Raw genomic sequence first — 14,143 nt, forward strand, 5'->3', positions numbered from 1 at the left:
TTGTTGCAGCCATTTGATTAGCTTCAAACTACACATATAAGCAGTGTGGCCACCTTAAATTTTTGAAAATCCGTAGAGACAAATTACTTGAAAAACTCGTAAGTTTACTAATTTTCTTTAGAAATATAAATTACAAGACTAAAAACTACTATAAATAGTTATCATATGTATAAAAATATACAAATTATTATTAATTTAATTTTCGAATCCTGTAATGAAATAAATGAAATAAAACATATATTACACATTTTAATTTTATATATAATCAAACATATACAAATTATTCAAAGATAAAGTAATTCATAAAATTCAATACCAAGTTAAATAATAAAGTTAAATAAATTGAAAACAAATATATTAAATTCAATACAATAATAATTATCAATAGAAATAAGCATTAAAATTTTATAAAAATTTCATATATTATGTTCTATCTTTTTAACAAAAGCAAAATAGTAAGGATAGTTTTTTATTTATTTTAATAAAAATGTGTTCAATGCCAAAACCAATCTAAATTTGTGACATTGAAAATTGTTCCATTGTATTTTGTAATAAAAAGTGGATTCAATCTTCTAACATATACTTTTCTAAGTCCCATATCTTGTAATTTTCTATAATTATCTACTAACACATCTTCTCCATTGGAAAGTAGTCTAAATTGACTTAACTGGAAATAGGTAATATTTATTACATATTAAATATAGATGTAAAAATGAAAATATTAACTTATAAAGATTTGTAAAAAAATTGGAAAGGTACCTGAGCAAAAGATATTGGTACTGGGTTTGGAAAGATTATCCATGTTACTACTTCATTACATGGAGGAGTAGTTAATGAACCTTTATAAGTATAAAATACATTTGTATTGCCAGGTAATAGCGAAGCTAATGTTATAGGTGTTCTTAATTTTATCTCATTATTCAACCACTGCACAGCTATCAAATCATTTGAAATAGGATTTAACAACTTGTTATCTTCTTCCTGCAACTGAATGTAAGTTCAATTATGTAGTTTAATTATCTCGCAAAACATGATTGATAAATGATGTGTAAATCAATTTTAATTGTTTAAATATAAATCCAAATAAATTACTAATGGTATATATTTCTTATAAATTGGGATTTATTTTGTCAACATACTTGGAAAAAGATTCCTAAAACCACAATACCATCTTTGTAATTTAAGGCATTAGATAAATTTAAATAGGCTTTATTTCTATGAACTATGTGCATTTCCATTGGGTATCTACAAAGTGAAGAGAAGAAATCTAGATAAAAACAAAACATATACTAATGAACTTTATATATATTATATTTTCTACCTCACACCATTTAAAATGTGTTCAGACCCTCTATTATTTTTTGCACCCCAATGAAAATGTAAATGATCTACTTCATACTCTTCGTTTTCTTTAAGTGCAGCACCAAATATATAGGGCAAATGCATATTTCTTGTATTATCATTTATATTCAATACAACTACAACAATCAATTTCATATTAAATATTTTATAATAGTAAAATTTTTTATTAATTTGAAATTTATTAATTTAGTCTACTAATTTTGTAAAAGTTTTCTGCTAGCTTGAGTTTTATTTACTAAAATATTTTGTTTCTTACATTACAAATGTTTACTTAAGAATCAAGTTACATTACCTGAATGACCACTATTCTTTAAATGTAATGATCCTGGAAGAAAATCATGATAACCAATTACTTCGAGTGCAGGTAAAGGAAGAGCAATTGATTTGTATGATGATATTGATACAGGAGATTGTAATTTTCCACTACACGACTTAAATTTCTGAATCCACATATGTTGGTCTAAAATATAATTATATTCCATGTGAAATATAATGACTCTAAACAAAAATATATTATTTATAGATACTATATACCACGTTTACTATATCCAAAATTTCCAGTAGTAAGCGATGCTAGAAAATAATGATTAATATTATTATTCTTTATAGTTTCATTTACGATTACTATTGTTAAGTAATACAAAACAAATGTCAATTAACACAAATTTAAAAAGTAATATATTATAAAACATATATATGAATATAATAAAATCAAATGTATAAAGAATCAATATTTATATTATATATATAACTACTGAACTCACTAGTTTCCAAAAGACTCATCATTATTAGAATGCTCTTCATTTTCATTTAAATATATTATTCTGTTTGCACTTTTAAATATATCTTTATATCTTGTAAGAGTCTATTGAAAAAGAATTCAATGAACTAATGTCATGAATAGACTTAAACTTACTATACACTTCATGTACAGATCCAAGAAACATACTGAGTTATTTCCAGTATCTTCAGACTGTTTCATTTACATATTGCATTCTCTATTATTATCATCAATACGTGGTTTCTTCAGTACACACACATATTCTTATGTGTTTCGTCTCAATTAGAACTATCGTAACATGAAATTCAAGGATGTAATAAATCATTCTATATGAAACACCTGTCGTCATATACACGTTATCTTTCAAGCAAATTTGTAACAAATTTACACTTAAATAATTTCATATCACAATTCAAATAGTTTATATATATTAAGAAAAATTATATATTCAAGAATTTATATCAAGACATTACTAAATGTTATATGATATTTATTTTCTTGTTAATATATATCTATTTACTCTTGGTATAATATTACAATAATGAAGATTATACATGTATAATAAACATGATAACAATTTATTTACATACACACAATTGCTGCTTGTCATATTATTGTAATATAAGTTATAAATAATAACCTACTTAAATACAAAAAGGTTCAAGATTTGCAAGTATTAATTAATAAAATATATAGTGTCCTATTAGAAATAAATCATTTTAATATCTTTACTATTATGAATATTAGAAAGAACTATTACAATAGTTTTCCTTGGAGATAGAAATATAAAGGAGCATAGTTTTTATGGTACAATTCAATAGAGTAATGAATTTTGAGAACTTTAGTGATAAGGTACATTCAGTGATAAGATCTATCCAGAGACCAGATGTTAGAAGCTGAATATTTCTGAAACTTAATTGTGAAATACATGTACATTAATATATTTGTTTTCAGAATTTACTATACTATTGAAATTTGCCATTAAAATTGGGCATTCCAATTAAAAAAAAAGAAATGACTTTCAAATTTCCTCCATGCATTCATTTATCAAAAAACTATTGCTACCATACTATGTCTTTCTCTAAGTCATATAACTTTTATAGACAATACTTTTCTCTATTGTTTACAATAACAAGGATGTTAAGGTGGTCCGTTTTAAATGTAACACTTTGTGTAAATAATGTCTTAACACACGTTCAATTAAAATTTGATTCGAATTTGCACTAAAACATTAAAAGTTTTAATGAAACTGATGTAAAATCTCTTATGTATGTTTAATTTTTTATAATCAAGTATATTATATAATTTTACAATGTACATATACATACATATCAACATACTTACATAGTAAAAATTAAAAAATATATTTTACAGACTGATAATGATACTCAAGTATTATTCAGTATGTAATTCTTTATAAACACTATTATTCACATTCACGTTATGCAAATACTAATATGCAATGATTGTGCATATGTATGTGCATTTTACAAGAATTGTATATAATTTGACTGTTTTAAATAATACCTTATTACATTTTTTTATTAATATTTATAAATCACATAAGTTTAAGTTGAACAAATATTGCATATTTCTGACCTTGTAATATAAAAATACATTATTACTTGCAACAATTTGCATAATCTTTTTCAGGTTACATTATTTTGGACTTTTAAAACTGATGTAAGTAAAATAAACATTTTTGTAACATAGATTATCATATACTGTTTCCAATGTCAAAACAATAAATAAACATTTATAGTGTTGTTAAGCATTTGATTATTTGAAGGACGTAATAAATTTGTAATACAAAATGTTATTTTTGATAATAAACATTTAGAGATGCAGTACCTTAACATTAATAGCACCATTTGAAATTTCATCTGTTTCAGTGATTAAGATGAAGCATTAGAAATAATTAAGAGAGATGTACCATAATATTTCATAGAAATATTAATAGTACAAGTTTAAAAGTTATGATATTGGTAAATCAATAAGATAACTGATTTTTTAAATCTAACTAATTGTTTTTTGCTTATTTTACATTCGATTTACGCACTGTATTTACTCTTTTTTGTTTACTTATTAAACTATAAATTTTCTTAAAAAATTTATGATCAACGCGTGTAAAATACAAATTGTGAGCTGGAAACTGTATTGATTTATTCTAACGAATTGTATTTGTTTAATGGTCACTTGGCGTATTTTGTTCAACTAGAATATTCTATTAGATGCATTAAAATTCTTTTTATACATCTTCAGTTTTCTCTGTTTTACAAGTTGTAATTTGTAAAGGAATCAAGAACAGTTCTTCCCATGGTGGCTGTATAGAATTAATGACTGTCTCAGCTGCACTCACAGAAATGAAATTTAAGGTCCATGATTCCTCTTGTTCTGCTACTTCATCTAAGAAGTTTAAGGTCAAGGATGAATTGTAATGTTCCTATAAACATGACAAATATAAAAATTAAGTAAAAGAAATATAAGATACACATTTATATTAATTTTATCATGTACAATTTTAAATCACCATTTATTGAAACAAATGTCTGGATAAAAAACTCATATCACTCACTATTCTAATTAAGTTGCTCATAGCTTGTTCTCTAATTACTTCCGGCATTTCTTTATTACTTGGTAAAAGCCACTGCATATTACATATTACTAAGACAGACGTGGTTACAATTATGCTGGATAATTTAAGTTGCACTTCAAAGCCTTGATATTTCAGTAAGGCAGAAGAAAATAATGCAAGGAGTCTCACAATATCACCATCTTGAAAATTCTTACAATCTTTTAATACGCGATGCATCAAAGCAGTGCAATGTTCTGGTACTGTAAATTCAACTTTGCAACTAGATGGTAGCGATAAGTCTATAAATAAAATATATATTTAAGAACAAAATCACAGTTTAAAAGTATTTAATAAACACTTTGTTTATTTACCAGAAGCATAAAATAAAAAATTATGTGTTTTTTGAAAATCTTGTAGGATGCATAAAAATGTAATAGTGGACTGTATTTCATGGTTCAATTTGTTAGATTCTTCTAATTCAGTCATAACACCTTGTTTAAATGGCAATGGAGCAAAGGATCTTAATCTGTCCATTGTCCAACTAATTTCCTTATGCAGCCAGCGCTGTGGATCTTCTCTATAATAAAAATTAAAAAAAATGTAATATACAAGAATTTAAAAACATATTTGACATAAGACACATATTTCTTAAAGACAAAGTTATGTTACAATATTTTGTTTTTACCCTTCTAATCCATCAATTTTAAGAATATAAACTTTGGATGTAGACAAAACTAAGCAACCAGGAAATGTGTCTTTTGCATTGTGCATAAGAATGTCCGCCTAAAAGTTAATGAAAAGAAGATAGAGAAAATACTATAGACAACAGTAATGTGACATAGTAATGTGACTTATAAACAAAATGGTAATGTGACATAACATTTGATATATTACCTTAAGAAGAAAAACAAGTTCCTCATTTTTATGTTCGAGTATGTTCAAAATGATATGTAACTTTATTCTATGATCTACATTGCTGAAATCTGTATAAGAATACTGAATATTACTACTCAAGAAATTTGATGCTTCTTCTGCTTCTGATATTAATGGTTTATTACCGACAATTTTTATACTTTGAAGCAAACCTAAAAATTTTAATACTAAATATAGCTACAATACTAATGAGTTTTAGATTAAAATAATTATGTTGTAATTTTACCTACCACCTAGCATAGAAGTTAAGTTTGTTACGGGTGCGTATTTGGTTTCTTTATCGTTATTACCGTTAAGAGATTTTTCATCTGCATTAATTTGCTTTATTATTTTATTTTCATATGCAGTACATATACTATCTGTCAAGGAACCTGTAATTATAACTTACTGGTTATTATTTCGCAATTATTTATTCAATGAAAATTATATTAAAATTTGCAACAAACCTGAAGAGCTACTTTCAGTTAAACCAGTCATAATTGGGGCTGCATCTTGTATCGTTAAGAGAGATGGAGCAATAGCCGTGCGTCTTTCTTCTGAAGAGCGCTTTCTGTGCGGGGTCAGATGAGTTCTATGATAATCATAAAAATATTTCATAGCAAGAATTAATTAATTAGCTAATAACTAAATATAAATAAATAATAAATTGTTATAAATATACCTGTTGTTTGTCACAGTTAGAACTACTGTTTTTTCTTTTGCAAAATTATATAAAAATAAATGAACAATAAATCTATAAACACAATTTTGCAATATATGCGTAAATAAACAATTATTAATTTTTAAAAGAAAAATTATATTTGTAACATGAACAAAAAAATAAGTTCAGTTATAAAAATAATTTATTTATAAACTAATTACAATGAAGATTATTCTAAGTTTGAGTACTAATACTGTGATGGATAGATGTTGTCTTGTTGGAAATGTATGGGAGCAAATGTGTTTCTAAGACTCTTTTTCATTCTTCACTATTCATTCTTTTTAATGCATCAGGGACGTTCTTAATTGACGTTCTTTTATCATTATAAGAATGAATAATATGGAAGAAACACATTTACTTCCATACATTTCCAATAAGACAACGCAATTCGAGTACTCAAACATGGCGCAAAGACTGCAATATTTCAAATGTAATATGAGCGACGTGTTTTCCGAACATAAATTTCATGAAAAGTGTATAGGGAATATTCGTCAAACGAATTTATTAAAGTAATAAAAAATATTCTACAGTCCAAGAATTAAAAGCAGCAATTGTTACCACGTGGCAAGAAATTAATCCAGACTTGATAGAAAAACTTGTAAGCAATACGGAAACGAGAATTTTCCAATTAATTCACCATCACCATTGGCTACTAATTATTAAAAATAATCTTCATTGCAATTAATTTATAAATAAATGATCTTTCATAATTAAATTTAAATTTTTGTGCAACTTGCAAACAGCACTGTTTTTAAAATAATAATTCATTAGTTATACAAATATTGCAAAATTTTTGTTCATAGCTTTCTGATTGCTAATTTATTTTTTGGTAATTGTGCAAAAGAAAAAACAGTAATTCTAATTATGATAATAAATGAGCACAAAATAAAGTTAACTTATAATTTTAGCCAACAATATAGTTATGCAAGAAATAGCTTACTTTGAAGCTTCATCCAGAACTTCAATACTACTTTGACTTGGGTTACTAAGTATCTCTATATCACTTTCATATTTTCTGTTCAGTGCATTTGTAGAAGGTGTGGATTCTCGCGATTCTTCTAAACTCGTTGCTGAACCTGTTAATAAATAAATAAAATATTTATATTTCTCTGATTAAACTTTAATGTTTATTATATGTCAATGTTTAACATAAGTCTAACGTGGAACTTATTAGTTATTGTGCATACAGTAATAGATGCTCATATTTTTCTTTTTGTTCCAAGTACAGAAGTTAATAAAAAAGTGTAAAAATAATAAATTTAGTAAGAAACAGAGGACACATTCGTCTTTGCAGGCTTCACAGAAAGGTACTACATTTCTTGACAATTGAGTTAGACAGTGTGCAATAATATTTTTGTAAGTAGAGAATATTAATATATTTAGTCATCATTAAAAGTAAATTGAAAGTATAAATTATAAAAAAATTGCTGTAGTTATTACAATTGTAAAATAGATTAAATATAACTATAAAATTAATAGTGCTACAAAATACAATGATACATCTAGATATTTAAAATCTTGGAATTTGATATGCTTATATTAGTGAAAAATATATTTAATATGACTCTTTCTTCATATTTCATGCGAAATATTTCACATTATATATTTAAAAATTTACAAATGTAATTTTGACAATCAATTCAATGATATTATATTTGAGAAATTTTTGTACACTAATTTTGACCACTTCCCTGCTCGCTCGAGTTAACTCGGACAGGATTTATGCTTCAGATTCGGAAAAATCACATTTGGAACAGAAATATTTATATATAATTTTTTAATTATCTCTAAATATTCAGAAAATTAACTAAAAAATATTGCCTTTTTAGATTAATTATCGAGAAAAACTTAGAGAAGTGGTTAATCAAATCAAATAAATTTTAAACACAAAAACAAAAATATGGGCCTACAACAATAATGAAAACTGACAGTAACTAATTCTAAATAGTTAAGTAGCTAATATAGTATCTGGTGCCTGTCTTTCAACTATCGGGAAAGCTTGAAGAAGAAGAGAGTGCTGTAATAAATTATTGTGACTGAAGCTTACAGCAGACTTGAGCTTGAGTGTGAGAATCGGAGTGCACCAGAGAAGTGGTGACGGATATAGCTCGACCCTCCGTTCCACCTGCACCGGGATTAGTATGTTATAGTCCCAGTCAATAGTAAAATGCATAAATATGTATGAATTAGTGCGTTCGCATTCAATGAATTAATAAATATAATTTCTAATAAAACTGAAAGGTACACACTAGTAATATAAAAACTCAGCATCATAAATAAGTACATAGTTAATCTTTTCTACATAAACTTCACAAATGTACAACACTCGTTTTATATATTTTACTTATTAAATTGTAAGAAAGCGCTATATTTACATAAAAACTGGGTCACATCATTAAATTTACTTTTATTATTCAATTATAAAATTAAAAGAAATATATCAGCAAAAGTTACATGTTCATAATAAGTATGTAACGTTTATCAAACATTTGATTTAGTCTTAAATTGATAGTAATATAAATTACATGCAAACATCAAAATAAAACTTACCAATGCTGGAAAAAGACTCGGAATGTTGCAAATTAGTTTTTGTAGTATTTTTTGAGTATTGATTTTTAGACAAATATTCTGTTGAACCTTCAGAAACATCACTTTCCATATCCAATATTGATAATTCATCTGTTTCTACTACTAGGGTACTTCTACAAGTGGGACATTTTAGTTGTTGTATATCTATGAAAATATTTTTTTTATAATATTACTTTATAACCAGTTGTGCAATCAAAACTTCTTTCACTTTACAATTTATGCAATAACTATATTTTGTATTACTAAAATCGTACCTGATGTAGTTGTATCTATGACAGTAACATATTCTGTATCATGGGAGAAATGAGTTGAACATTTCATACATATAAAAACTTTCAATGACATTGGTCGTTTTTCTATTCTCTGACAAATGGTTGTTACTATTTTCTGCAATATAATTAAATAAACTAATATTAATATATCACTTATATGTAGATTAGGGTTTCCTAATTTTTTTACCTTTGCTTCATCTGGTTCTACAAAATATCTTCTATTTTGACGGGTTTTTCGTGTTGTATCAAAAATTATGTCTACTGTAACTGGTTTGCTTCTACCCAGTACACATGATAACACAGAACTTATTGACCAACAACATTTCAATTTTCCAGTAATTGAATCCTTTTCTATAATGTCACTGTAATAATTATATAACTGACATCGTTTAAAAATTAATTAGTATCTTTTATATAACATTATAAAATGAAATAAAGAAAAATATAAAATTTATAAATTATTAAACTAAAAAGCAAGTTTTTCTATTAAAGCCTTACTGAAAAGTCCATTAGTAAATCTAGAATGAAATGCACTAATAATTTCTCAGTACCAAAGAAATAATTTTTTGTGTACTAATCTTCAAAATTACTAAGAGCAAAAAAATTAAAATTTTCATAAATTTAAAAATATAAAACACTTACTCTAATGTTATTATCAAGAATAATTCTTCTACTTCATGATTATTCTTTCTCTGAACTCGATACAAATCTCCGTTTTCTAAATATTACAAAAAAATTTATAATTAAAACAAACTTTTTTATCTATACATATACTTTACTTTTTACAATGTACCTTCTTCCGGATCATAGGGAGGATCATGTATATTTACACAAGCATTTGCTATATCACTAGTTAATAAAGGTTCAGAAAGATTTTGTTCTTCCTTTGATATTTCAATTTGTTCTTCCTTCTCATTATTGGTTTCACTATTTTCCATTATTGAGTATTTTTCAAAATCTTCATGTGTTTCAATTTGTGTATTCTTAATTAAATTAATTGCATAATCTTGAGTATTTAGTATAGTATTTGTATCACTTGTCAAACCCATATATTGAACAAAAGTTTGAGTATAATTGCTTAAAGATTCATTTTCTGCAAATTTTTGTTGTAACGCCAAAAATTGTTGCTTTGTCTCTAAATGACTTTTCATAAGATCTGCAAAAGACCAAAATAAGTACAATATTTGCATTAATTTCTACTATAAATAATTCTTTTAAACACATTTGTTATAATATTCATTACTTACTCTTAAGTATTTAACGAAAAATAATTAATTACCTGAATGTGGACTATAATCTTTTTTTAATTCTTGCTGTTCTTGTCCATCTTCGGAAATAGTGGCTTCTTTTATATTAAATTTTTTCTTACTTTTAGGTAAATTTCTTTCTAAATTATTTGTTAATTCTGAAGATTTGTCTATTACAAATTCATTAAAAGTAGATGTGTTAATACATGCAGATGGATTATCAGAATTTACAGAATTTGATACCAAAAGTTCATCTGATGTAGATTGTTCAAAGGTGTTTGTAAAAAATCGATTTTCTCCAATAATTTGTTTCTCTGATCTTGAAACTGGCAAATGGTCTAAAACAAACTAAATCATATAATTTTATTGACTCTTATGTAATATTGTGTTGGATGATATTAGAATGTTTATGTATATTGTAACATTAATTTCGCAATTCCTTGCTTAAAAATCAAAAATTGGTATCGCCAATTATCTTTATTTGAAAGCTAATAGAGAATTCTTTGCAAATAAACCCTATATGCTGCTTAAAGATGACAGTGAAATGGATCAAATACTCAAAAAGAATAGTGAAACATTAAAATGATGTCAAATATATATTGATGTATCAACACTAACATGAATTAAAATTTGTTATATTTTTCACTATATCTTTATAAGATAATATTAATCACATGGCAAATTTTTTTAATAAAAATAATTCTAAACTCATTCAGTCTATTTTTAATTATAATTTATTCAATTATTTTTGACAAATTTTTTACTAAAAAACATAGACATGAACAATGTTAGGAACAATTCAGTTTCTTTAATCCTATGCTAAAATTCTATCTCTAAGCAAGAAATTACTGTGTTCCGTTATTCCTAATATATAATTCACCTCACAAGTACTTAAATATTGTATTGATAGCTGTCGATGTTTAAGGTGATATGATAAAGGATTGCCTTCCAGCGATATCCAGAACAAAGTTAATATTTTATTCAAAACCCATAAAGTTGAATGTTCCATCAAACAGTTATATGATAAATCTAATTCCATTAAAGATTTTAGATTTTGTAAACCTGTTGCAAAAAAAAAGTGTGTGTTGAAAACAAAATGTTATTAATTGCTTCAATCCACACAAGTCATAAAAGAATTAAATGCAATAATATATTACCATTTAAATTTTCTATATGATTATTCTTTAAAATTAGTATTTTTAAAGAATGTGATGCAGCCTTGTTAAAGGTAGGTATTCTCTGAAGTTTGTTATATCCAAGGTTCACATATTTCAAATTAGGTAAATAAGATAATTCATCTGCAGATGTTATCAAATTGTGACTCAAATCTATTAATTGTAGCCAAGGTGCTAGTTCCAAAGATTTATCTAACTTTTCGAGTGCATTGTAAGATAATACTAAATGTTTTAATGAATCCCACACAAATCCAATGCCAGCATCTCCACCACAACTAGCTTCATAAAGATTATGTAATATTTTTATATCATTTGCATAATATTGATAACATTGTCATATAAAGTAACATAATAAATTGGATATTCTTTAGTTACAAACATGTTTGTTTTATAGTTACCTAATAATTGACTCAAAGTACAAATTCCTTTCCTACCAACACATATAATGCTTTCAAGTTGACCTCTAACTCCTTGAAGCCCTTTTACAGACTCAATATCGATTTTCTTTAATTCCAAATACTTTAAATGCCTAAATTTTGTAATATCGACAAGGATTGTGGGATTATTTGCGCAATAAATCACTTTTAATGCAAGTGTTTTTTGTATAAAATCATGTAAAAATTTCAAATCTTGAAAGACATAGACTTTTGAAGTATTATACATTTCACATAAAGATACTAAATCTTCAGGTTCATCCACAATTAAAGAAAAAGCTTTGTTCAAATCATTAAGTAACATTGTCGACAAAGACAGTTTACTTGATGCATTTAACACTTTATCTCCATTTTGATGTAGTAGTTTTCCAAGTTTCACTATTTCTTCTATATTAATCGTATGTTGAAATTGATTCATTTTTTTATATTTTATGTTCTACCAAAACTATAAAATTTCAATACTGTTTAGAATTTAATCCAATGTAATTTCATATTAACCTGAAAAATAAATAATTACATTATATTTTTATTATATAATTTTAAGATACAAGTACAACATAATTGACAATCTTTTATACAACTTTAATGTTTAATTTTCTTTATGAAAAGATTTTTGTGGTATATTAAATAATTGTCTATTTTATAGAAAACTTACTAGCTTATCACATATTAGTTAGATCATCCATATCATTGGTAATGAGTACACAATTATATAGTAAACAATGTAGATTTCATACATGTTAACGCAAATGAGTAACACATGAAATACACATCACCAAACAGTTAACGATTATCCTAGCAAAATGTTATCCATCGTTATGCAATCTAATAACCTTAATTTATGTTATTGTTGTAAGAGCCCTTTACGTTGTGCGACTTTTGAAATATACCTGGTACTTCCAAACTGATCGTCTCCAAAATTGATTGTCTCATTTAAATTTATAAACAACCAGTAATCGTGAGATTTGTATTAATGCGTTGTATAGTACATGAAATACGTCAGAAACAAGTACGATACAGCATAACAAAAAGTATGAATAAGTATGTATTTGGCCTATTTCAAGCTGATTCGAATAATATTATTCGGTCCTTACTTTATATTAACAAAAATGCAACAGTAATTCTACCTTGTAACAGAATTTTCGATGAATAACGGCTTTAAAATTTTTAAATGGATTGAACAATAATATAAATGACTTACTGCCTAACTTTACATTATCATCATCATTATCTGAGAACTGAAGTACGAATATTGTTGTCTTTGTTGTTATATCTCAAATTGCGCTAGGTGGGGACACTTCCTTGGTTATCTGACAAGTGATTATTTCGCGCCAAGTTTTAATTCAAGAGTTATCAAGTTTTGAGAATTTATCGTTTTTGTCACAACCAATATTTCGCAGTTAATTTTCTCAGCATACGACAAAATTTATTAAATTTATTCATTGCATTTCCTGTTTTGTAATAAATGGGTTTCTACTACAATGTCAAAATTAGTAAACAACCACAATTCATTCCAACCATCAAAAGGTTACAAATACAATCGGTTGTTGTTTCCTAAATATGATATTGGAAAAACTATACGAATTGATTAAAATATTTATTGAGAAAGTAAATAATTCCTACATTAGCAGATGTTCATGATCATGAACAAATATTTGATGCAGAGGTTCCTAAGTATAAGAAAAATTTAAATGTTCAATGGGAGAGCTTTATATTGTATTTGATTAATAAATTTATGTATTAAGTAAATGTATTTAATATCAAATTTAAAAAAAATAAAACGATTCCTTTGTTTAAAAATATGTATCACGAATAAACAAGTTATGAAAAGTGATCGTTTTCAAAAGTAGATCTCGATCCATAAAAGTTTGGAAAATCATGACTTAATACACAATCAACTGTAGCGATTGAAGAATATTATTAAAAAGAATAATAAAAAAATAATACTAATGAAAAATTTATTATTACAAATTATACAGAGTTTAGAAATCTTAAATATTGTAAGCAGTTAAACAGATAAAAAATATGCTATGTAAGCAGAAGACAGAGTTGCATACCGAAGGGATTGCCTAGTT

General features: G+C 25.6%; 2 protein-coding genes across 6 annotated transcripts; both read right to left on the minus strand.

Moving 5' to 3' along the window:
- Nucleotides 1-493: 493 nt before the first annotated feature.
- Nucleotides 494-2,329, minus strand: LOC143146836 (carbonic anhydrase 2). Its single transcript, XM_076311527.1, has 7 exons — nt 2,127-2,329; nt 1,897-1,935; nt 1,655-1,822; nt 1,322-1,478; nt 1,140-1,245; nt 760-987; nt 494-667 (listed from the first exon to the last, which is right to left on the minus strand). Exons 1-7 carry the CDS (start codon nt 2,170-2,172, stop codon nt 494-496), a joined length of 918 nt encoding a protein of 305 aa, XP_076167642.1. The 5' UTR covers nt 2,173-2,329.
- Nucleotides 2,330-3,951: 1,622 nt separating this feature from the next.
- Nucleotides 3,952-13,284, minus strand: LOC143149906 (uncharacterized). Of its 5 annotated transcripts, XM_076317726.1 has the most exons (20): nt 12,959-13,284; nt 12,724-12,863; nt 12,033-12,566; nt 11,617-11,913; nt 11,340-11,521; nt 10,492-10,807; nt 10,006-10,368; nt 9,855-9,930; nt 9,400-9,574; nt 9,195-9,327; nt 8,902-9,084; nt 8,399-8,476; nt 7,292-7,427; nt 6,098-6,222; nt 5,882-6,022; nt 5,613-5,803; nt 5,404-5,501; nt 5,090-5,295; nt 4,719-5,017; nt 3,952-4,586 (listed from the first exon to the last, which is right to left on the minus strand). In XM_076317726.1, exons 3-20 carry the CDS (start codon nt 12,484-12,486, stop codon nt 4,392-4,394), a joined length of 3,648 nt encoding a protein of 1,215 aa, XP_076173841.1. In that variant the 5' UTR covers nt 12,487-12,566; nt 12,724-12,863; nt 12,959-13,284; the 3' UTR covers nt 3,952-4,391. The 5 variants fall into 5 exon arrangements, with proteins under 5 accessions (XP_076173841.1, XP_076173850.1, XP_076173831.1 ...); XM_076317735.1 differs by lacking the exon at nt 12,724-12,863; XM_076317716.1 differs by having other exon boundaries at nt 12,724-13,284.
- Between the last annotated feature and the right edge of the window lie 859 nt (nt 13,285-14,143).

The sequence above is a fragment of the Ptiloglossa arizonensis genome, chromosome 1 (genome assembly GCF_051014685.1).
Source record: "Ptiloglossa arizonensis isolate GNS036 chromosome 1, iyPtiAriz1_principal, whole genome shotgun sequence".
Classification (NCBI taxonomy): Eukaryota; Metazoa; Arthropoda; class Insecta; order Hymenoptera; family Colletidae; genus Ptiloglossa; species Ptiloglossa arizonensis.